At 43.9% G+C, this 26,571-nt stretch overlaps 1 protein-coding gene across 1 annotated transcript in view; it reads right to left on the bottom strand.

The window, feature by feature from the left end:
• The window catches only part of LOC142312897 (uncharacterized), a 148,041-nt gene that overhangs the window by 80,423 nt on the left and 41,047 nt on the right, over positions 1–26,571 (bottom strand). The window contains exon 7 of the mRNA XM_075351883.1: positions 15,776–16,713. Within this exon, the coding sequence (XP_075207998.1) occupies positions 15,776–16,713 (938 nt within the window). The remainder of the gene's footprint in view (positions 1–15,775; positions 16,714–26,571) is intronic.

Genomic DNA, 26,571 nt, shown 5'->3' with positions numbered 1-26,571 from the left:
GGGATAGTATACAGAGGGCACTGTGAGGGGGTATGTTATACAGAGGGGCAGTGTGTATGGTATAGTATACAGAGGGCAGTGTGTGGGGGTATGTTATACAGAGGGGCAGTGTGTGGGGGGATGTTATACAGAGGGGCAGTGTGTGTGGGGGGTATATTATACAGAGGGGCAGTGTGTGTGTGTGTGTGGGCGTATATTATACAGAGGGGCAGTGTGTGTGTGGGCGTATATTATACAGAGGGGCAGTGTGTGTGTGGGCGTATATTATACAGAGGGGCAGTGTGTGTATGGGATAGTATACAGAGGGCAGTGTGAGGGGGTATATTATACAAAGGGGCAGTGTGTGTATGGGATAGTATACAGAGGGCAGTGTGTGGGAAAGATATTATACAGAGGGGCAGTGTGTGTGGGGGGGATGTTATACAGAGGGGCAGTGTGTGGGGGGATATTATACAGAAGGGCAGTGTGTGTGGGGGGTATATTATAAAGAGGGGCAGTGTGTGTGTGTGTGGGGGGGTGTTATACAAAGGAGCAGTGTGTGTATGTGATAGTATACAAAGGGCAGTGTGTGTGGGAAAGATATTATACAAAGGGGCAGTGTATGGGGCCCTGCAATTCCTGATGGCAGCCCTGGATATGATTACTTTATACCTGAACACAACACAAATAAAAAAAAAAAAAGCTCCACTTAGTGCATCTGAAGCAGATAGACACCATCCCACTGTTTCTATCCAGCAGAAGGGAAAAACAAAACTTCCTTTGTGTGAGAAAGCGTGAAGGACGTGGTGGTGGGTAGAACAGACCCCACAATGTAGCTTTAAATTCTGCAATAAGGGGGACACTATCTCCGGGAGTAAAGGGGTTAATGCGCCCAGTAATGGGGAATCTCCACATACCTTCTCACTTGCACAGCTGCACACTAGAGATATGGTTGTGGTGTTGAGCCTAGAATGTATGGGCTCCTTCCAGGTTAGTGGGCGTGGCTAAATCCTAGTGGCTAGAAGGACCTTGGGCGTGACCAGCTTATATAGTGGGCGTGGTCGAAATGTATGGTGGGCGTAGTGATGTTTCCTCTTGTTTACTATAATCATGCTGGCTCCGCCCCCTGCACCCCCCCATCTGGAGCTCTTACCCCTCAGACCCCGCTTCTATTATAAACAACTCCAGGATCAGTGAAAAAGAATGTTGCTTCCTAGTATCAGCAATGTTGACGGAGGCCACGCTCCCTTCTAGTCAAATGAGCATGAAGTCACCTTAGTCCACTGGCATTTATGGCTGCTCTGTGCTTACAGGACCTGTGATGATGTCACATGGAGGGGAGGAGTCAGAGGTCACATGGTCAGCTCCTCAGTGTATGCAGGACTCTGCTGTGCTGGGTGTCATGGTGCTGGATGAGGGGAAGGTTATGTGTGGGGTCAGGAGGGGTTCAGTGTGGATGTAGCAGAGCCGTGTGTGTACGAGGTGTACGGAGCAGAGCCGTGTGTGTACGAGGTGTACGGAGCAGAGCCGTGTGTGTACGAGGTGTACGGAGCAGAGCCGTGTGTGTACGAGGTGTACGGAGCGGAGCCGTGTGTGTACGAGGTGTACGGAGCGGAGCCGTATGTGTACGAGGTGTACGGAGCGGAGCCGTGTGTGTACGAGGTGTACGGAGCGGAGCCGTGTGTGTACGAGGTGTACGGAGCAGAGCCGTGTGTGTACGAGGTGTACGGAGCAGAGCCGTGTGTGTACGAGGTGTACGGAGCGGAGCCGTGTGTGTACGAGGTGTACGGAGCGGAGCCGTGTGTGTACGAGGTGTACCGAGCAGAGCCGTGTGTGTACGAGGTGTACCGAGCAGAGCCGTGTGTGTACGAGGTGTACGGAGCAGAGCCGTGTGTGTACGAGGTGTACGGAGCGGAGCCGTGTGTGTACGAGGTGTACGGAGCGGAGCCGTATGTGTACGAGGTGTACGGAGCGGAGCCGTGTGTGTACGAGGTGTACGGAGCAGAGCCGTGTGTGTACGAGGTGTACGGAGCGGAGCCGTGTGTGTACGAGGTGTACGGAGCGGAGCCGTATGTGTACGAGGTGTACGGAGCGGAGCCGTGTGTGTACGAGGTGTACGGAGCAGAGCCGTGTGTGTACGAGGTGTACGGAGCGGAGCCGTGTGTGTACGAGGTGTACGGAGCGGAGCCGTGTGTGTACGAGGTGTACGGAGCGGAGCCGTGTGTGTACGAGGTGTACGGAGCAGAGCCGTGTGTGTACGAGGTGTACGGAGCGGAGCCGTGTGTGTACGAGGTGTACGGAGCGGAGCCGTGTGTGTACGAGGTGTACCGAGCAGAGCCGTGTGTGTACGAGGTGTACGGAGCGGAGCCATGTGTGTACGAGGTGTACGGAGCAGAGCCGTGTGTGTACGAGGTGTACGGAGCGGAGCCGTGTGTGTACGAGGTGTACCGAGCAGAGCCGTGTGTGTACGAGGTGTACGGAGCAGAGCCGTGTGTGTATGAGGTGTACGGAGCGGAGCCGCGTGTGTACGAGGTGTACGGAGCGGAGCCGTGTGTGTACATATATACATATGTCTGGGTGCTTTTCCCCATATGACAGAATGGTTGTTGAATAGAGAATCAAAAATGCAATTCTTCATGATTCTGCCAAACAAAAGTGGAATAGAAAGCGGTCAAAAATGGTACCAATAAAACTCCAACTGATTCCGCAAAAAACAAGACCTCACATGACTGTCAGCAGAAAAATATAAAAACTATAGCCTTCAAAATCCGGTGATTTTGTAAAAAGCGTTTTTAGTAGCCAAACCTAAAAAAATACTATAAAAATCTGGTATCACTGTAATCATACTGACCAGAGGAATAAAGCCTCCTAATCACCTATACCAGAAGATGAACAACGTAAAAAATAAAGCCAATTCTTCAACTGCTATTGATTTCTTTATTCTGCCTGTAAAAGATGGAAAATGGCGCAGCTCATATTTATCCTGCGCTTTGCACCGGGATTACGTGTAAGGGTGCACGTCCACAACCAGAAACGGCAGCATCCAGCATGTTTTTGCTGCATCCAGAATGCTGCATTGTACGGTACAAATGTGACGCTCTGGACTAGCCAGGGGTCACAGGTAGTCCCATGCACCACACCCCACTCTAATAAGGTAAAAGCAGCCACACAACATTGAAACCCTGAGTCGCCCCTCCCAGGTCCTGACGTTCACACCCGGTGGGGCAGAGTCAGGCGCTTGGCCACGCCCACCAAGGAGTTCGGATGGCCTCGGGCGGGAACACAAGTCAGAACAGTGTTGACAGTTGACAGAGGAGGAGTGGAAGAGAGAACTAGGAACTGTCAGGGGCCTGGGTAGGAGCCTAGGTACCCTTGTCGGCCAGGAGGCAGACGGTAGTGCCGCCTGCAGGAGACCGGGAAGACGACCGGTGGAACCGTAAGGGACCGGGACAGGGTAGTGGCCCGCCAGAACCGAACCGGGGAGCCAACTGGATACCGGAGCACCAGGCAGGGTACTCAGACCCCGAACTAGTCCAGAAGCCACTGGATTTTAGTCAAATTAACGGATTGCGGTCTGGACCTCAGGGTCCTTTCCCACCTAAGTCCCGATTGAAGGCAACAGCCCAACCACTACGGATAAGTGCCACCGCCAAGGGCCAGAGATCCAAAGGGCCAGCGTCTGCGGGCAAACGGGCTCCTCCGGCGTACACAAGTCAGGGAGTGGACTACCGTTGCGTAGGCATAGGAGTAAAAAATCACTACACAGAGATGCAGGAAAAAGCGGGCATTACCAACCTTACTAGGAGAACACGCAGCCGGCTGCGGGCACCAATCATCACCGAACTTGATTTACCAGTGACTGTGTGATTATAATCGTGAGTACAACAGTGCCATCAGGCACCGCACCGCAACACTCCGCCCTGCACCCCAGCCCTCGCCAACCGGGCCCCGGGACCAACATCCCCTACCCATGGAGGGGTCAACACCTAGCTGCGCCATTACACCGCTCCCGGGAGCCCCCATACCTTCACCGCAGCGGTGGTGTCTACAATCACCACGACCCGTGGGTGGCGTCACGAACTTTACCAACACTGTGGCTTCGACCGTGAACCGTCCACCACACCACCCCTACCTGTAGAGCCAGCAAGATCACCCCCCTTTTCAGAGCGACGTGACCCCCGGTCCGGAGGCGCTCGAGCCACCGACAACCCGAGCCCGGATCCGAGCGGCTCGGCAGGTAGCCGAGCCCCCAGGGCGGTACACAAGCACAGTGGATGGATTTATAGAAATCTAATGCCCTCTGTGCTTATTTTCTCCGTAGTGTAAAATGGCATGCGGTGTGCCATCCTTCCTGTCAATTTATGCTGCGGAGACGTGAGTGTCCTCAGTTGGGAAAACAGCGAAAATCCACAGCGCCCCAAACCCTGATCGTGGGCATGGGCAGCTGCAGTCCCCTGTGGAGAACACTTGCGTCTAGATGAATTCCCAGAGTGGTGTAATTTCCAAAATTTGGTCACTTGAGGGGGATTTCTTCTGTTCTGGCATTTAGGGGGTCTGCAAATGGAGTCTGCAAACTATTCTAGGAAAATCTGTGCTCCAAAAATCAAATGGCGCTCCTTCCCTCCCGAGCTCTGCAGTGCAGCCAAACAGTACTGTATGGTCACATGTGGGATATTGTGACGTTCAGGAGAAATTGTGTAACACATTATGAGGCATTTTTACATTAGTCTTGTGAAAATTGGAAATCTGGGGTTAAAATAACATTTTAGTGGTAAAAGTGTAATTATTTTTTGTTCACCGCCCAATAGTATAAAATTTTGTGACAACACTATAGTGTCAATAGCCTCACTTCAACCCTGGATGAATTCATTGAGGGGTGCAGTTTGTAAAATGGGGTTACTTGTGGCTGTTCCGGCACCTGAGGGGCTCTGCCAATGTGACATGGCACCTGCAAACCATTGAAGCTAAACCTGTACGCCAATATAACACTCCTTCCCTTCTTTACTTCGTGCCTCAAATGGGGCCCACATATGGGGTACTGGTGTACTCAGGAGAAATTGCACAACAAATTGTGTGGTCCATTATCTGCTGTTACTTTAGTCAATTTGAAAAATGTGGCATTAATGAAACATTTTTGTGGTTTAAAAATGTACTTTTTCATTTTCACAGCTCAACGTTCTAAAATTCCGTGAAGCTCCCTGGGATTCCAGGTTCTCACCAACCATCTAGATAAATTCCTTGAGGGGTCTAGTTTCCAAAATGGACTCACTTGTGGGGGAGTGCCACTATTTAGGCACCTCAGGGGGTCCCCAAATGCTATATGGAGTCCGCTAATGATTCCAGCTAATTTTGCCGCAAAATGGCGCTCCGTTCCTTCCGAGCTCTGCTGTGCGCCTTAACAGTTGATTTCATGATGCATCAGAGCATGATTAAGACATAACGTTGAAACGCGTTGCTTTGTATGTACTATACTTCTCCATAGCTGCTTTTCCGAATGATTTTATATGGCTCTGAATAAAAAAAATACCCGTTTCTGGATTTCTGCATGGTAGCCCTGCCACTCCATGCACGGAATTCTCAGCTGGGGCCGGATTGCAGCTAATCGGTGAGCTGAATGATTGTTTCTCTGGTTGATGACAAAATCTTTTAAACTCAAGTGTGATGTTCTCGGCTCAGTTATGTTAGGGGTATGGGTATTGGGGTTCTTTTTTTCTTGATTGTAATCATTAAGCTAATGTAGCAAGAAAAAGTTTCTTTTAAAAAAGGATGATAACTGTACAAAAGAAATCTATCGTAATGTTTGATGTGACTTGTTCATGTAATGATCAAATTAAAAGTTGTTTAAAAAAAAAATAATGTATACACAAAATCAAGAATTGCTGGTTGCGGGGGGCGTGGCCTGCACGCTGATGGCGACGGCTGCTTGAAGGAGAGCTCTGTGCTGACAGCAGGATAAAACGGCTCTTATCAGCTCACAGATAACAGGATTACCAGCTACAGGAGGTGTGAGTAACCCCAGCCCCCAGCTATGCCTAAGGGGAGACCTAAAAAGACTGGCACTCCAGCCAAACTGACAGACTTCTACCCCCTGGATAGGGATCTCTGCTCACCAAGCAAGATGGCTTCACACTCAGCTTCTTCCCACTCCTCACAAGGAGAAACAGGCTGTTTAAGAGGCTGCACAGCCATTCCTCTGACAGAGGAAACAATGCAAGCTCTGCTGAAAACGCTGAGGGCTTCCCTGCAGGCTGATCTCAGAGAAATAGTAAGAGAGCTGAAGGAAGAGATCAGGTCTCTGGGTGATCGCACAGAGCATGTAGAAACTAAGATGGCTGAATTTGCAACATCACATAACAATCTGATAGATGCTAACACAGCTCTGGAAAAGGAGGTGGAGGCACTAAAACTTAAAATCAGTGATATAGAGGACAGATCCCGAAGAAATAACCTAAAAATCAGAGGGATCCCCTCATCAGTAGCAGATAAAGACCTCCAGGAATACTGCCACAAGTTTCTGCAGCTTATACTCCCTGGATGGGACACCAGAGACCTGATAGTGGACAGGATTCATAGAGTCCCTAAAGCCAAAGGCATAGATCCAGCTCTGCCTAAAGATGTCCTGGCTAGACTTCATTTCTATAAAACAAAAGAAGCTGTGCTACACACACTGAGGGGAAATCCAGCCCTGCCAGACACTTTCATGGGACTAAAAATCTTCCCAGATCTTTCTGCTGCAACTCTTAATAAAAGAAGAGAATTTGCCCACCTTTCTAAACTCCTTAGAGATCAAGACATCAAGTACAAGTGGGGTTTTCCGGTGAAGATGATAATTTTCAAAGATGGAGGCACTCACATATGTCATACTCCTTCTCAGCTGGGCAAATTGCTGGATGACTGGGGAATAGCCCACCCACCAAACCCTGGTGGGCAGGAGAATCATAGAGGCCCTCCAGACAGGATTAACCCTGAATGGTCAGTAGCTTAGCTGGGACTCCTTCCTGCTTATGGCACCTGCTGTCCCTGCTCCTGTGACACGGGATGTCACGTAGCCCCCCTGATGTTCTCGCCTATGGCGAGCGGTTATACACCGGGCACCCTACTCGGGGCAAACAGGTGTTGTTGGAATTTTTTTGTTTTTGTTCCTCTTCTCACAAATGTTCCTTAATTTTTTCTGGAAATTTCTCTCAATTCCTTGCTGGTCTAGCCCCTCTCATCCCTGATGGCGTTCCTGGGAATTCAACCCCCCCTGCGGCTCCAATTTGAGAATTAAGATATTGTCTATTAATGTGAACGGACTCAACTCCCCAGCAAAAAGGTCAATGATGTGGAGAGAGGTGAAGGCATCTAACTGTGATATAGTGTGCATTCAGGAGACCCACCTTCTTTCCACAGATAATAAACGGCTACTTCATCCAAGCTTCCAACACACCTTTTTTGCTAATGACTCAAAAAAAAGAGGAGGAGTGGCCATTTTAATAAAGAACTCAGTGGCCTTTAAATTGATAAATGTCAGTTATGGAGCGGATGGAAGATATATTATTTTGTCTTGTTATATCAACAGCGTCCCTTATACCTTGGCAACGGTCTACTCCCCAAATTCATCACAATTGACCTTTGCTAGGAAATTTTTCCAAGCATTCAAAGATACTGCCACAGGGGCGGAAATCATCTGTGGAGACTTTAATATACCTGTAATACGCTCCATGGATTGCTCCAACACCAGCATCCCACATGCTAAGGAACTTAAGCATCTCATCAATGAATTCCATTTTCATGACATCTGGAGATATTTGCACGCATCAGAAAGAGACTATACGTTCTTCTCTTCCAGGCACCGCTCATACAGTAGAATTGATTTTTTTTTGGTCGACAGCAAATCTATAAGTAATTGTGTGGCAGCTGATATTGGTTTAATTACTTGGACAGATCATGCGCCGATCTCTTTGTCTGTTCAGGGTAGCTTTAATGTTCAAAATTCCCCTAGGTGGAGACTGAATACCAGCTTGCTTGGTAGGCAGAAGGTACATGATGAAGTAGAGTCAGTGTTAACAGAATATTTTAAACTTAATAATAATGGGGAAATTTCTGACGAGACCCTGTGGGCTGCTCATAAAGCCGTAGTCAGAGGGCAGCTCATAAAAATAGCCTCCATCCAAAAACGGAAAAAAGACGCAGATATTAAATATATATTAACCCGTATTCATCACCTTGAATCCCTGAATAAAGCCAAAGCATCCCCTAACTTGACTAAAGAAATTGTAACCCATAGATTCCAACTAAGATCCCTACTCCTGCAAAAATACGAACATAATCTTAAAAAAAATAGATCGACAATTTATGCTATGGGGGATAGAGCGGGGTCCTTATTGGCAAGAAGGACGAAAAAACGTGAGATCCAATCTAAAATAGAATTCCTGAGGGACCCGAACGGAACAATCACTAGACATCCCATTGAAATAGCAGAAGCATTTGCGAAATACTATGAGGCCCTGTATAATCTAAAATATGATTCCAATACGTCACAGCCGACTCAAGTGGATATACAGGGTTTCCTAGACACCCTGGATCTTCCCCGGGTCTCAGATGAGCAATTAGAGGAACTTAATCTTCCCTTTACTACACATGAAATCCTAGGTGCCATTAAAATGACTAAGTCTAACTCTGCCCCGGGCCCCGATGGGCTGCCATACGAATATTACAAACAATTTACATCCACTCTGTCCCCCTTTATGTCAAAAACCTTCAATTTTTGGCAAAATAAAGGGTCAATTTCTCCAGACAACTTAGAAGCGATAATTATCACGCTACCAAAGCCAGGGAAACCTGCAGACACCCCGGGTAATTTTAGGCCCATTTCACTCCTAAATTGTGATGTTAAAATTTATGCCAAACTAGTGGCAGATAGACTTCATAAAGTGATCCCGACCTTAGTGGCTCCAGATCAAGTTGGGTTTGTGACAGGGAGGCAATCTAAGGATGGCACCAGACGGATGCTTGACTTGATTGGACTGGTGGAGATATCGGGTGAACCCAGTGCATTCCTGTCTCTTGATGCTGAAAAAGCCTTTGACAGGGTGCACTGGGGATACCTGGAGAGAGTTCTAACAAAATTCGGGTTCTTGGGGAACATCAAGTCATCCATTCTAGCCCTCTACTCTTACCCAAATGCGTCAGTGTTGGCATCGGGGTTTCTGTCATCTAAATTTCAAATAAGTAATGGCACCCGCCAGGGGTGTCCATTGTCTCCCGCTATTTTTGCTTTAGTGGTAGAACCTCTGGCGGAAGCTATACGAAAAAACATAGCCATTTCTGGTATAAGAGTTGGGGAATTTGAACATAAACTTGGTTTATACGCAGACGATGTGATAATTTCCTGTTCTAACCTTGCAGTGTCGATTCCAGCAGTGGTGAACACATTATCAAACTTTTCTAAAGTGTCGTATTATAAGCTTAATGCGGCAAAGTCTTTGATACTGCCGTTTAATGTTCCGGCGGAGGCCAGGAGTGCGCTGGAGGGGGCCTTTCAATTCAAATGGTGCGACAGGGGGATACCTTATTTGGGTATTAAGCTGACACCATCGCAGATGTTAATTAAAGAAAATTTGGAACCTCTGATCCAAAATTTAGAAAAGGAATTGGGAAGATATGAAAAAATATCATTGTCCTGGATGGCCAGGATACAGTCCTTTAAAATGGTTTTCTTACCCAAAATATTGTATGTGCTCAGATGCCTTCCCATCAAAATTTCTCACAAAACCCTGATGAAACTTCAATCGTTGACTAACAAATTTGTCTGGGGTAATAAAAGGGCTAGGGTCGCAGGTAAAGTGTTATACCCCCCATATGACTTAGGGGGATTGGGCACCCCAAACATAACGGCATATTATAAAGCCTTACTAATTGAATCACTAAAGGAATGGTGGCGTCCAGGTAATTCACATAGATGGGCTCAGATTGAAAATTTCCTGTCCCGCCAGGGCTCGGTCAGAAGAATGATGGAAGCAGAATATTTGAGCCGTTCACGGTTCTCCCCGTGTGTTCCCACCATGTCAGCCTCCCTGGAGGTCTGGCGAAATGACTTGATTCATAAGATTCAGATTCCTCTTTCAGAGATTTCCCTCAAGTCGTTGGAATCTCAAATCCCCTTTTTGAATCTGGCCAGGTGGGAGGGATCGGGCATTACAGTGCTGGCGGATCTATACTCTGATTTGGGTGTTAACCCCTTTAATGAAATAGTACGGGAACACCCCTCTTTAAAGGGCTGTTTCTATCAACACATCCAAATTAGTCATTTTCTGGCCTCTAAATTTCCTCCAAAGTCAAAGCCTCTGTTACCTACAACAAAGGCTTTGGTATTTAAAAAGATAATTAAATCCAAAGGTATCTCCTCGACATACAAATGGCTCAATAACCCCCCCGAAGAGCAAAAATCTCCTTATATGAATAAATGGGACGTGGAGTTGAGTGTCTCTACCTCACCTTCAAACTGGCACTCGGCATCAGCAAATATCCATAAATATTCCAAGTGTATAAATCATCTGGAGCAACTGAAAAAAGTACACCTGCGATGGTATCGGTCCCCAGCCAACTTAGCACAGTTCCTCCCAAATTATTCGCCACATTGTTGGAAGGGCTGCCTCCAAAGGGGTACTCTTGGTCACTGCTGGTGGGCTTGTCCCAAGGTTTTCTCGTTCTGGTTGGAGGTGTTTGGCCTGATGGGTGAGCTGACAGGCAATTGTATTAATCCGAATCCGGCTCTGGCAGTGCTAAACGTGGGTATAGAGGAGTTCTCTTGGGAATCCAGGGGTTTATTAGTTCACATTCTAGTAGCTGCCAGATATTGCATAAGTTTGCACTGGAAATCCCCAAAGACGCCTACATTAGTTGAACTATATAACCGAATTAATCTCCAATGCCAATACGAATTCTGTCTGGCTCACTCCATCCGCGCCAAAAACAAAATACTTCAGATTTGGGACACATGGTTAAACTCTGTATATGCATCCCCTGTCAGGCATCTGTTTCCAGGGCAAACTGTTGATAATTAAAAACGGGTCAAATAGGCTCAAAGTGTGTGTTACGCAGGGTGTTCACCCATACCACATGTCAATAGTCAAGGTGTTTAAATCTCTGTTGTTGTTACTGCTCGGGCTACCCCAAAACGCCATCCAATTCCCTCCCTCCCCCCTCCCCCCTCCCTGGTTGCCTCCTTGCAACCATCCATGGTTCTCCCCCTCTCCCCCACCTCTCTCTCCCCTCCCTTTTCTTATCTTCCTTTCTTACTCTCTGGTTCTGGTTGTTTGGATCCCTCATTTTGAGGATTAAAGAGTAAATTGGTAGGTTGACTCTATACGTATTGGGTATTGATTAACCTAAAAAAGTTGCAACTTGCATCAGACATGATTGGTGGTGGTGTGACAGGAAATGTGAATCATAATCAAAGGTGACACTACCACATGTTACAGCGTTGTTTTCTTTGTGTATTATTGCCAATGATACCTGAATTTCTCCTTTTTTTGTAATGTAACTTCCTACAATAAAAATTGATTGGATTAAAAAAAAAAAGAATTGCTGGTTGCGTGTGTTTATGCCACCTCCAAAAATTTTAATAAAAAGTGATCAAAAAAGTTGTACCTAAAATACAAAAGGTTTCCAATGACAACTCCTAATCCTCAAACATCTCTGTTGAAAGAAAATTGGAAAAACATATGGCAACACAAAAATTTTTTATTTTTTTTTCAGTTTATTTATTGTACAAAAGTAATAAAACAAAGCTATATATACACACACACGGTAGCACTATAACTTTCCTGACCCACAGAATTACGTTAATTATTTTATGAAGTACAGTAAATGCTATGAATTTTAAAATTTAGAATAATGGGAGAATTGCTGTTTTTATTTATTCCAACAATTTAAAGAGTTAGTAATAGCTAAAAATGTTATAACTCACAGTGGAAAAAACAAACAAACAAACAAACAAACAAAACAAACAACAAAACCCCCCCACAAAATTTGCTTCTTCCACAAGCTTATAATAGGTCAATCTTGAAAGTGTTAGGCGGGCTTGACACGCTACGACATCGCTAGCAATTGCTAGCGATGTCGAGCATGATAGCACCTGCCCCCGTCGCACATGCGATATGTGGTGATTGCTGCCGTAGCGAACATTATCAATACAGCAGCTTCACACGCACATACCTGGTCGGCGACGTCGCTGTGACCGCCAAACAATATCTCCTTCAAGTGGGAGGTGCGTTTGACGTCACAGCGACGTCACCGCGACGTCACTAAGCGGCCGGCCAATACAAGTGGAGGGGCGGAGATGAACGGGACATAACATCCCGCCCACCTCCTTCCTTCCGCATTGTCGGTGGAGGCAGGTAAGGAGATGTTTGTCGTTCCTGCGGTGTCACACACAGCGATGCGTGGTGCTGCAGGAACGACAAACATTGTGTCGGCAGCAGCAGCGATATTATGAAAAGAAGCGACGTGAGGCAGACAGCAAAAGACACAGACAAAGAGACGGGGAGACAGACGGCGAAAGAGACAGATTGAGCACATTACTTGGCCAATTTAGTTAAATCTGTGTGGAATATCTGTGGTGTTGAAATATATGTTGTGAAATGCTTCTATTAGCTTAGTTTTTTCCTTTTAATAATTACATAATAATAATAATAATAATAATCTTTATTTCTATAGCGCCATCATATTCCGCAGCGCTTTACAATTCAGGAGGATCATATACAAACAAGTAACAGTTATAGAAATACAATATTTAGAGGAAAAAAAACGAAAAAAAACACAACCCTGCTCGTGAGAGCTTACATTTCTCTTTGTTTTGTGTTTTTTGTGTGCAGAATAAATTTTTGTTAATACATTCTATTTTGTTAACAACAGTTATTTACCCGGGCGAAGCCGGGTAGTACAGCTAGTCAAAATATAAAAATAATTAAAAACACGATCGGTAAACACTGTAAATAAAAAAATAAACGTTAAGATTATGTTTTGTTGGTTGCCGCAATACCACAAAAGAAAAATGCTGTAAACAAGCGATCAAAATGGTATATTTATCCCAAAATGATATCAATAAAAACATTGTTTCCTCCAGCAAAAAAGAAGCCATTATACATCTCAATAGACAGAAAAATGAAAACATTACAAGTCTTGGTAAAAGACACAATTTTTTTTTCTTCAAACTTCCAATTTTTTTCCCCCCACCACTAAAATACATAAAAAAATTAAACAAAATAAACTCGTAGACATGTTTGGTATTGCTGTAATCATACTGATGAGGAGAATCATATTACCAGGTCATTTTTACCACAAAATGTACACTGTGAGAGCAATGCACAAGAAATCATGTCAGAATTCTAAGGGTTTTTTTTGTTTTTGTTTTTTTTTTTCCACAATTTCTCCACATTTGGATTTTTTTCCCCATTTTATGGTACACTTTGTGCTAAAGTTAATGGTGTCATTCAGAAGTACAACTCATCAGACAGCAAAAAAAAAAAAATAAAAAAATAAGGCTCTGAGAAGAATGGTAGGAAAAAAAACGACACAAAAAATGGCTGGGTCATGAAGGGGCTAATGAGTTTTTGGAATACAGATTTGACTTTAAGAGTAAATTTTTTTTTTTTTTACTTTAGAAATCAAGATAATCGTAATTCATTCAATTACAGGAAGAAAACATTTGTCAACTCCTGGACTAGTCATTCACTCTCAATTCACTGGTAAAAATCGGTCTATAATGATGGCATACAGTGCTCAGCGTAAATGAGTACACCCCATTAGATTTGTCAGAAAACCTTTAGTTTATTTTCCGAATCAATATTTTCTATATGATACCATATAACAAAATACGGAATATAAGGACCAGATGATGATCACAGAGAAGATGCGTTAAATAAAACTTCAAATTTATTTCTCCATTAAGAAGTCAAACAAACAGACAGCATGAAAAAAAACACTATGGGAAAGGAAAAAAAAAAAAAAGAAAACCTGACACATTTCAGCTATGCCTTATTCATGGTTATGAATTTCAGAATCAACATTTTCTATCTATGTGATAACATACTATAAAATACTGCTACAAGTGTTCATACAAAACTGTATGGTGTCACAAAGGTGAGGAGTACAAAGAAAAATGCATGGTGCCTACAGAGAAATATGGTGGTGGCAGCACAAGTGCTGCTGGTGTCAGGGTCTACGTGTAATTGATATTATGACTTCACTGATATACTGCTCTTTAGTTAAAGAGAAGCTGCTGCTATGACTTCATATCCTTGGTAGACGTGCACTTTCCATAATGACAATGATCCAAAACAAACATCTAATGCCACTGTTGCATTTCTGAAGAACAGTTTCAAAGTGATTAAGTGGCCAAGAGTCTCTCCTGATCTGAACCCAATCGAACACCGATGGGGAATTCCAAAAAGTCAAGATGAACATCAATCTCCATCCAGCATCAAGGCTCTAAATGAGGTCGTTTTTGAAGAATAGAAAAGATACATGTTGCAATATGTCGTCCATTTGTTCATTCCATGGCTAGAAAACTTGGTGTGGTTCTTCAAAATCATCGAGGTTACACAAAATACTAGCTGTCATTTTTGATGTGTATATTAATTTTTTCCATCAACTAATTTGAATAAAACCGAAGATTTTGTAATGAGTTATATTATTAATAGTTCTTGTTACTCGATCAAGCATGGGATTGTTTGGGCTTGACTCGATTCCCGAGTATAATGGAAGTCAATGGGAAACTTGAGCATTTTTAACCTCAGATGCTCGAGCAAGTAATGAGCATCCTCATTCATCACTAGTCTAACTTTAATGCTATATTTTAAACCTGTTTTACACGTCAGTGTAAACACATATGTCCCTCTGTGTGCCGTGATTCACGGCACACGTGGGTTGTCCATGTGTAATCCATGAGAAGTTATTAGTCATCCGTGATTGCACATGGAGATAAACTCAACTGTCCCGTCTCCTGCTGTCCGCGGTGCTGAACTCTTCAGCTCTGTATTTCCGCCCCCGCTGCAACTACTTCCGGGTCGGCTGTGGCTGCATAAATGAGAATAAGCAGCCGGCTCCGAAGAAGCAGCCAGCAGAGGCGGAGATAGCGTCGCTGACGAAGGCGATTTTAAAATGCTTTTTATTTTCAATGTCTGTGTTTTTCTGGTACGTGTTTCACAGACCACACCATAGTGTGGTCCGTGGGACATCAGTGATGCCAGAAAAAAAATGGACATGTGCGGCACTTACGGACATGCGTGTACGCCGCACGGAGACACGGTCAGTGAAAAATCACTGATGTGTGCGCAGACCCATTGATTTTAATGGGTCTGCGTATATCCACGATTCTGGTACGTATAAAAACTAGCACATACGTACTAGAATCATTGACGTGTGAAAGAGGCCTTAAAAATGTTTCTATCAAACTCATTCTTGTCAAAATTTTGGAAATGGTTCATATTCAATGAGCTATTGATCAAGATCCTACTTTAAAAAAAAAAAAAAAAAAAAAAAAAAAAAGGGGGGGTGTACTCAATTATGCCGAGCACTGTATATGCCAGCTTACTGGGAGATGAGGTGACATTTGCTGTTCATAAAAGTCTATGGAGGGGAGGAGCTACAGAAAGGCAGAGAGCAGAGAAAGACAGACATGCTGCTGCAAGTTCATCTTAAAAGGACACTACACTGGAATAATGTTTTTCACAATATGAACATGAAGACGGCTCATTCCGTACACGGCTTTCCTCATGTCTCACAAGATTTACATTTTGGCTTAAACAACATCCACTTTCTGAATATCAACATGGCTTCGCTCTTTGTGAATTTTCTGATGTACAACAAGAGCAGATTTAATGCTAAAACATTTCCCACATTCTGAACATGAATGTGGTTTTTCTCCTGTGTGAATTTTCTGATGTCTACAGAGATCTGATTTCCGTCTAAAACAGTTCCCACATTCTGAACATGAAAATGGCTTCTCCCCTGTGTGAATTCGTTCATGCGCAACAAGAGAAGATTTAATGCTAAAAAGTTTCCCACAATCTGAACATGAAAATGGCTTCTCCTTTGTATGAATTCTCTGATGGGCAACAAGATTGCATTTTACTTTAAAAGATTTTCCACATTCTGAACATGAAAAAGGCTGTTCCCCAGTGTGAATTTTCTGATGCATCACAACAGCAGATTTAACACTGAAACGCTTCCCACATTCTGAACACGAATATGGTCTCTCCCCTGTGTGAATTCTCCGATGTGCAACAAGATGTGATTTCTCATTAAAAGATTTCCCACATTCTAAACAAGAAAATGGCTTCTCCCCTGTGTGGCCTTTATGATGTCTAACTAGACATGACTTACGGGTAAAACATTTCCCACATTCTGAACATGGAAAGGTCTTCAGCCCTCCAAGAACTTTCTTCTTATGTGTCACATGATTTGATAAACCACTATAACTTTTCGAACATTCCAAATATGAAACAGATTTGTTCTTCGTGTGAATTTTCTGAACTTCGGTTAGCCTTCTGTGGCTTTTATTTTGCTTAACAGTCGTTGATGAATTAAAAGATGGGGACTGTTCAGAAGAATCAAATGATAGATCTTCGCTGTGAAGATCTGATGGTATATCTGAGAAAATAGCATGCTCTTCATATGCATCTTCATATGTATCATAATCCTCTGCTTCACAATCTGAAGATATCACCAACGTCCTGATATAATCATCTGTCAAGAATTAATTAAGATTTTTTAAAATTATTTTCAAATAATGAAAGCACAGGCCAATTTGAGGCTGTTAAATAAGAAGCATTGAACCAAATACAAGTCGTTCAGCACTCGTTTACCAGTCTGTCTTACACAGACTGCTAAGCCATGATGGGAGACAGAATGAACGTCTGTCTCCCCGCCTTCGTACATTTTATCAAGATGTGAGTGCTGCGCTGAGTTCATACTAAGAAGTCCAAAGGCGGGGGTGAAGGAAGCAGGCGCTGATTAGTTGTGGGACTCACGTGTCATAACAAAAGTCATGTGGACCCCGGGAACGCGACTTCAGACATCGCTGGAACCGCGGCCACACGGGAGTGTATAAGCTTATCTATTTTTATAGGGGTGAACGAGGCGAATGAGTACTAGTATTATTGTAAAGATTGTTAAAAGGGGTTGTCCACTACTTAGACAACCCCTTTAACAATCTTACAGGGAACCAATCATCAACATTTTCCTATATAACCTAAAGCCAGTGCTATACTGGAACTATCAGGCTGATTCTATACACACCTTTAGTAGTCAGCTTGGATGTATAGGTTTTGAAATTCAAGAAAGTAAAGTTTATAAAATCATTAGCTTCTTGAGTAACAGCAGCTAAGGATCAGATAATATCTGGGGGGTATTCAGAGTTATCCCCTCACCCTGTTAGAATTAGCATAAGTATTATACAAACGATTTACTAATTCACATGCAGGACCTGTGTGAAGTCATATCCATGTGACCAGAAGGGGCGGGGCATCAGTCAACAAAGCTGATAACACGAAGCAACATTTTTCTGTTGGCTGAGGCCCCGCCCCTTCTGGTCACATGAGTATGACCTCACAGAGGACCTGCAAGTGAAATAGTGAATCGTTTGTATAATACTTATGCTAATTCTAATAGGGGGAGGGGATAACTCTGAATAGATCCCCAGATATTATCTGATCCTCAGCTGCTGTCACTCAAGAAGCTGATGATTTTATAAACTTTACTTTCTTGAATTTCAAAACCTATACATCCGAGCTGACCATTAAAGGTATGTAGAGAATCAGCCTGATAAAGCCAGTGCTATATTGGCACTAGGTTATATAGTAAAATCTTGATGATGGTTTCCCTGTAAGATTGTTAAAGGGCTTTTCCAAGTAGTGGACAACCCCTTTTAACAATCTTACACTAATACTAGTACTCATTCGCCTCGTTCACCCCCGTAAAAATAAATAAGCCTATACTCTATCGTGTGGCCACAGTTCCAGCGATGTCTGAAGTCGCGTTCCTGGGGCCCACATAACTTGTTATGACACACGAGCCCCAAGACTAATCAGCGCCTGCTTCCTTCACCCTGCCTTCGGACTTTTTAGCAGGAACTCAGCACAGCGCTCACATCTTGATCAAATATGTGAAGGCGGGGAGACAGACGTTTAGTACTAGCTTTAGGTTATACAGTATACAAAAATCCTGCTGATTGCTTCCCTTTCCCTTCATAATTTTTTACCAACATAAATGATCCAACCACCCGACAAATGAGTGTTTTGATTGGACAGGTGATCTCCAGCATTTTTTTTTTTTTTTTTAAACACAGGTAGATAATCTATAAATGCTTGTCTGTTGATCATCTACTTATATAAATGCAACATAAGTCAGTTGTGAAACAAGAGATCATAAAGTAAACCTGAGATGAAAGGCTATCTAGACAGACATAAAATGACCATGTGACTCACTGCTATCAGGTGGTGACATGCGTAAGCATTTGTGAACCCCACCACAAGGTGCCTGTGTATTTTCATGTTTATATATATATATATATATATATATATATATATATATATATATATATATATATATATATATATATATATATATATATATATATATATATATATATATATATATATATATATATATATATATATATATATATATATATATATATATACACATATACATATACATATACATACACTCGCTCTATAATAGGGCTTGTAAAATTTGCTTTATTCCTATGTTGTACATGCTTGACTAGAGTAATGAATATACAACTGGAGCTGAGTTAACCACAAAATGTTTTGTCCACCTCCTCTGACACTATAAACACATAGAAAATCGGTCTCAGATGTTCTGTTTTCCCTAACAATCTTGAGATGTATGATGTCAAAAACCATGAAAAAAATTCCTATATTAAAAATATCAATCTTTATTAGTCAATATCTAAAAAACTGTCAGTGCAGTCACAAAAAGAAAAGAATAGCCAAAAAAGTGGTTGGGCGGGTAGAACGGGGGAGACAGGTGCGCCAGATGACGATATTGAGGATGTAGGCAGGGGAGGGGGGGGCCTATCCTAGCCCTATGAATTTCCCCTACCTACCAGCGGAGTGAAAACACCCTACTTTACTCGGTGCCCCCGCTCCTCGGCGGCTGTCCCTTAATGTCCCTCCAACCATAAAACCACCATCACCAAAAGTGTACGTGAAAAGGTGCAAGTCAAAACTCTAAAAAGTCTGGTATGCAGTTCAGTTAATACACATGCAATCAGGTAGTTCCCTATCGGGGTAAGACAATGATCACACTATTTCCCTTAGGGATGACCAAAGGTGCTCTTGTTTCAGAGGACACAGGCCTAAATAGTCTGAGTAACCACCCTATTGTTCATACACATCAGGTCAACTGCACACCCATCTCAGTTGAAAAAATATTTTTGACATTTTAGAATAAAGTACTCATCAGGTCATATCATAATATCAAAGATGATTAAAGCACTTATCATGTCAAGCTGTATACTCTCTCAGCATCTCTCTCAAGTCTGGTGTGCAGTTCCATTCATGCAAATGCAATAAGGTAGTTCCCCTATCAGGGTAAAAAATGACAATATTTCCCCTGAGGATGACCGACAGTGCTCTTATTCCAGAGGATACAGGCATAAATAGTCTGGGTAGCCACTCTATTGTTAATACACGTCGGGTCAACTACATACCACTCCCAGATGAAAAATTTGATAATTTAAAATGAAGTACTTATTATCAGGTTATATATCATACTCTCACAATAATAAAAGTACTTATCCATGTCAAGTTGCATATCATCTCAGCATATCTCTCAGCATATCTCTCTCAACGCGTTTCTCCCTCAGGATGTCTGGGGGTTCATCAGGAGATTTTCAATCAGTAAAGCCGATCTCACAATGGAGCGGTTGCTATGCCTAATAACGCCACTCAGGACCACAAAAATATGGGTCCTGGCTCATTAGTGGTATCAGAGGTAATGCCTCATTTGGCCACACACCACCTCCACTTATATCAACTCGATAAGCGTCATTTAACCCCACCCCCATGCGACTTACTGTCCATGATAATTTCAAAAGGCCGCGCCATTCCGCCGGCGGTCACTTCCGGTTTGCAGTCCATGTGACGTAGGAACGGAAATCAATATTCCCCATCAGGCCTTGCACACAGTTCCAGGCCTCTGACGTCACACCGGAAGTTCCGGCCCATGGACCGCACATTGCGTTCCACTTATCAGGGACGCCCACATGGAGCACATGTTAGGGGAGGGTAATTGGCGGATCACATGACAATACACTGGTGGAACGCAAATTGCGCTCCACATGCAGTAAATGCCCTCATAGCAACAGGGGCGTCGCCTGTAGTGAGGGCTAGTCACGTGACTACCGAGTAAAGATTGGGCTATTCATATGAATGGAGAAATGAAAAAGAAACGATAACATTATATCGCCAGGAAATAACCATGCTCGTCCTATAGGGACAATAAGCGCATAGGCATAAAAGTCAACTCCGCTCAATAACTCATCCCATAGAGATGTAAAGGGGGTTCCCAAACCACCATAAACCTTTCACAGGGAGTTAGATGAAACTGGTGAAATTTAATTGTTCATTAATCCCATCTGGGGACATACTCCGCAGAAGGTAGATCCACCTCGTTTCCCTTTGGAGAATCGCCCTATTCCAGTCACCCAGCCTCTCATGTTTTTGAACGGTCTCAATCACCCTAAACAGGATATTTTTATCCCCATTATGGTATTGGACCATATGCCGGGCCAGTGCAGTATCCCTTTTGTGGAGAATATCCCCCATGTGCTCTCCAATCCTTACTCTCAGTTCCCTCTTAGTTTTCCCCACATAATTTTTGGGACACTGACAGGTGCACATATAAACTACTCCAGTGGTCTTGCAGTTCGCAAAATCCCTATTGGAGAATACTCTCCCTGTCGCTGCACTTGTGAAGGTTTTAGAGGGGTCAATATACCTACAGAAACTGCAGGTCCCACACCTAAAGGTCCCAATCGGTCTCCTGTCCAACCAGGTCCCTCCCGATTTTGGTTGCTCAAAGTGGCTATGGACCACGTGGTCCCTTATTGACCTCCCTCTCCTAACCTTCACAAGTGCAGCGACAGGGAGAGTATTCTCCAATAGGGATTTTGCGAACTGCAAGACCACTGGAGTAGTTTATATGTGCACCTGTCAGTGTCCCAAAAATTATGTGGGGAAAACTAAGAGGGAACTGAGAGTAAGGATTGGAGAGCACATGGGGGATATTCTCCACAAAAGGGATACTGCACTGGCCCGGCATATGGTCCAATACCATAATGGGGATAAAAATATCCTGTTTAGGGTGATTGAGACCGTTCAAAAACATGAGAGGCTGGGTGACTGGAATAGGGCGATTCTCCAAAGGGAAACGAGGTGGATCTACCTTCTGCGGAGTATGTCCCCAGATGGGATTAATGAACATTTAAATTTCACCAGTTTCATCTAACTCCCTGTGAAAGGTTTATGGTGGTTTGGGAACCCCCTTTACATCTCTATGGGATGAGTTATTGAGCGGAGTTGACTTTTATGCCTATGCGCTTATTGTCCCTATAGGACGAGCATGGTTATTTCCTGGCGATATAATGTTATCGTTTCTTTTTCATTTCTCCATTCATATGAATAGCCCAATCTTTACTCGGTAGTCACGTGACTAGCCCTCACTACAGGCGACGCCCCTGTTGCCATGAGGGCATTTACTGCATGTGGAGCGCAATTTGCGTTCCACCAGTGTATTGTCATGTGATCCGCCAATTACCCTCCCCTAACATGTGCTCCATGTGGGCGTCCCTGATAAGTGGAACGCAATGTGCGGTCCATGGGCCGGAACTTCCGGTGTGACGTCAGAGGCCTGGAACTGTGTGCAAGGCCTGATGGGGAATATTGATTTCCGTTCCTACGTCACATGGACTGCAAACCGGAAGTGACCGCCGGCGGAATGGCGCGGCCTTTTGAAATTATCATGGACAGTAAGTCGCATGGGGGTGGGGTTAAATGACGCTTATCGAGTTGATATAAGTGGAGGTGGTGTGTGGCCAAATGAGGCATTACCTCTGATACCACTAATGAGCCAGGACCCATATTTTTGTGGTCCTGAGTGGCGTTATTAGGCATAGCAACCGCTCCATTGTGAGATCGGCTTTACTGATTGAAAATCTCCTGATGAACCCCCAGACATCCTGAGGGAGAAACGCGTTGAGAGAGATATGCTGAGAGATATGCTGAGATGATATGCAACTTGACATGGATAAGTACTTTTATTATTGTGAGAGTATGATATATAACCTGATAATAAGTACTTCATTTTAAATTATCAAATTTTTCATCTGGGAGTGGTATGTAGTTGACCCGACGTGTATTAACAATAGAGTGGCTACCCAGACTATTTATGCCTGTATCCTCTGGAATAAGAGCACTGTCGGTCATCCTCAGGGGAAATATTGTCATTTTTTACCCTGATAGGGGAACTACCTTATTGCATTTGCATGAATGGAACTGCACACCAGACTTGAGAGAGATGCTGAGAGAGTATACAGCTTGACATGATAAGTGCTTTAATCATCTTTGATATTATGATATGACCTGATGAGTACTTTATTCTAAAATGTCAAAAATATTTTTTCAACTGAGATGGGTGTGCAGTTGACCTGATGTGTATGAACAATAGGGTGGTTACTCAGACTATTTAGGCCTGTGTCCTCTGAAACAAGAGCACCTTTGGTCATCCCTAAGGGAAATAGTGTGATCATTGTCTTACCCCGATAGGGAACTACCTGATTGCATGTGTATTAACTGAACTGCATACCAGACTTTTTAGAGTTTTGACTTGCACCTTTTCACGTACACTTTTGGTGATGGTGGTTTTATGGTTGGAGGGACATTAAGGGACAGCCGCCGAGGAGCGGGGGCACCGAGTAAAGTAGGGTGTTTTCACTCCGCTGGTAGGTAGGGGAAATTCATAGGGCTAGGATAGGCCCCCCCCTCCCCTGCCTACATCCTCAATATCGTCATCTGGCGCACCTGTCTCCCCCGTTCTACCCGCCCAACCACTTTTTTGGCTATTCTTTTCTTTTTGTGACTGCACTGACAGTTTTTTAGATATTGACTAATAAAGATTGATATTTTTAATATAGGAATTTTTTTCATGGTTTTTGATAAATTGGGTTCCTCCCTATAATTTGATTTTGAGGTATAAATTGATATGGCTGGCTTCTTGTCAGCTCCGCTTAACACGTCTGATTGGCTGAGTGATGTGGAGGAGGTGTTTTCTGAGGCCTCTGAACTGAGCAGGACCTTGGCCAAACCTAGCATTAAAAATATTTTTTCGGATTTACTTGCATGCTACAAAAACCACCTGAAGTCTTGGTGGGAGGTGAGATCGTTGGAGCATTATATTAAGAGTGGCATTGTTCCAAGAGGCCTAAGGATCCCACTTACACCAGCACCGAGGTCTAGAACCCAGACACTGCTAGATAAGTGGCGCAAGGAATCAATAGCGTCATCAATTCGTTTTATGACAATCCTGCTAGAGGAGGAGAGATTGACTTTAGAAGAATCGTCTAAGAAACTTGAGAGCCAAATCGAGAAAGCTCGTGAATATAAATCTGACTCAGACTTTAGTAATAAAGAAATTACACTCAAAACTACAGTAGATAAATATCAGCAGGAACTCAAAGAGAGAAAACACAGACACTACGTACGGGACCTGGCTGATTTTAAGGATAACAAAGCTTATCCCAGTTTGGAGTCATACGATCACGCAGTTGATCCCTCCTCCTCAGACGCAGAGAATTCGGATACTGAGTTTCGGATGAGAGAGGGCCCATTTAGAAATAATAGAGGGAGAGGCCAATTCAGGAGGTACAAAAATAAGAACAAAAAATGGGAAGAAAAAAGGGGGAATCAGAGATTCCCGGTAGTTGGAGCATCCCTGGGGGAACCTTCTGCTCCATCTTCATCCTCTACCTCATCCTCGGTTCCGGCCTCTTTTTTAGAGGGGACAGACGGTATGTCCTACCAACTACGCACACGATTAGTGGGGGTACAGAAAAAATAGTAGGGGCAGGTGTAGAGGAAGATAGGCAACGAATTATTAACCTGTCCTCGTATACTCTATCTATTAATGAAGAGAGGGTTCTGGCTGCGGGCCTTTCATTTGTTCCGACCACACGGTGCGATCCGTTTATTTGGATCAAGGACATTAATTTGTTTCTTAGGAAACTTAAGTGGAAGAAATATTTTGTCATTAACGATAGAAATAAATGCCAACAATTGGGGATTCCTCTTGAATCGCTCAATGATGTTAGGGTTTTGGCCGGACTTGCAGAGGAGAGTGACCGTGAGATTGGTGAAGGCCCTTTTTCGGACCTTAAACCTAAGAGCTTACGACTACCACCCTTGGGAGAATGTAGTAATATTGACATATTTGCCAAACTGGTGTCGGCCGAGATTAGTAAAATTAATCCGAGAAAGGGGAGATCTGATACCAACCTTGGACCACTAGAGAAGGATGCACTATTGTCTCTAGAAAAAAACAGAAACATCGTAATAAAGCCCTCCGACAAGGGGGGGAATACTGTGATCCTTGATGTGGGTAAATACAAGGACATGTGCTTTTCCATTCTCCATGACTCTGCCACGTATGAGGTACTGAGGGGGGATCCGACTAATGACTATGCCTGTAAACTATTGGAGATATTGACACGTGCACTGGAGGACCTGCTTATCTCTAAGAGTGAGTTTGACTTTATGTATCTTAAACATCCACGAATAGCAACATTCTATTCACTCCCTAAGATACATAAAGGGGTGGTGCCCTTGAAAGGCCGACCTATAGTCTCGGGCATAGAAGCACTGTGTCAGAATGTGAGTGTATATCTGGACAAACTGTTGCGCCCGTTTGTAACATCTTTACCATCGTACATTAGGGATACTGCTGATCTTATTGGGAAGTTGGATGGAATTTGTGTGGAACAGGGCACCATCCTAACATCTATAGACGTGGAGGCCCTGTACAGCAGTATCCCGCATGAGAAGGGCATTGAGGCAGTCGAGTACTTTTTAAAGAGTAGGGGGAGTCATCTCGGACCCCATAACATCTTAATCATTGAACTACTGAGGTTTGTCCTGGGACACAACTACTTCCTGTTTAACGGGAAGTTTTACCATCAACTCAGGGGCACAGCGATGGGGAGCCCCTGTGCTCCCACATACGCAAACTTGCTCCTGGGTTGGTGGGAGGACACAGTTGTTTTTAGGGATGAGGATGTCATCTGGACCCCCAGGATTTTATTCTGGGGGAGATATATTGATGACATCCTCATCCTTTGGTCGGGTGACCAAAACTCCTTCAGGGCCTTTGTTGGACATCTGAACTTGAACAATTTGAACCTGAGGTTTACCTCGGAGATAGGGGGGGACAGGATCTCCTTTTTGGATCTGTACATTAAGAGGAACCAGGACGGCTATCTGGATACCACCATCTACAGAAAACCGACGGCAACTAATAGTTTGCTGCGATGGGAGAGCTGTCACCCCACTAGCCTGAAAAGAGGGATCCCCAAGGGACAGTTCCTTCGACTTCGGAGGAACTGTTCCAATTTGGGAGATTTTCAGGCACAATCGAATAACCTTAGACGCAGGTTCAGAGATAGAGGTTATCCAGTGGGAGTAATTGAGGAAGCATATAGAGTCGCAAAGGGAAGAAACAGAACAGAGCTAATTGCGCCCCGCCAGAGAATACAAAATGATGGGCTGACAAGATTGATTGGGACCTTTGACGACCATACGGATAGGATTATGGACATTCTAAGGCGGCACTGGGACATTCTTCGGGCAGACCCAGATTTGGCAGATACCCTAACTACAAAACCTTCAGTCACCTTTAGGAGAGGGAGGTCAATAAGGGACCACGTGGTCCATAGCCACTTTGAGCAACCAAAATCGGGAGGGACCTGGTTGGACAGGAGACCGATTGGGACCTTTAGGTGTGGGACCTGCAGTTTCTGTAGGTATATTGACCCCTCTAAAACCTTCACAAGTGCAGCGACAGGGAGAGTATTCTCCAATAGGGATTTTGCGAACTGCAAGACCACTGGAGTAGTTTATATGTGCACCTGTCAGTGTCCCAAAAATTATGTGGGGAAAACTAAGAGGGAACTGAGAGTAAGGATTGGAGAGCACATGGGGGATATTCTCCACAAAAGGGATACTGCACTGGCCCGGCATATGGTCCAATACCATAATGGGGATAAAAATATCCTGTTTAGGGTGATTGAGACCGTTCAAAAACATGAGAGGCTGGGTGACTGGAATAGGGCGATTCTCCAAAGGGAAACGAGGTGGATCTACCTTCTGCGGAGTATGTCCCCAGATGGGATTAATGAACAATTAAATTTCACCAGTTTCATCTAACTCCCTGTGAAAGGTTTATGGTGGTTTGGGAACCCCCTTTACATCTCTATGGGATGAGTTATTGAGCGGAGCTGACTTTTATGCCTATGCGCTTATTGTCCCTATA

Source organism: Anomaloglossus baeobatrachus, chromosome 5 (genome assembly GCF_048569485.1).
Source record: "Anomaloglossus baeobatrachus isolate aAnoBae1 chromosome 5, aAnoBae1.hap1, whole genome shotgun sequence".
Taxonomy (NCBI): domain Eukaryota; kingdom Metazoa; phylum Chordata; class Amphibia; order Anura; family Aromobatidae; genus Anomaloglossus; species Anomaloglossus baeobatrachus.
The sequence above is the reverse complement of the archived record's forward strand: the minus strand, read 5'-3'. Positions and strand labels throughout refer to the sequence as shown.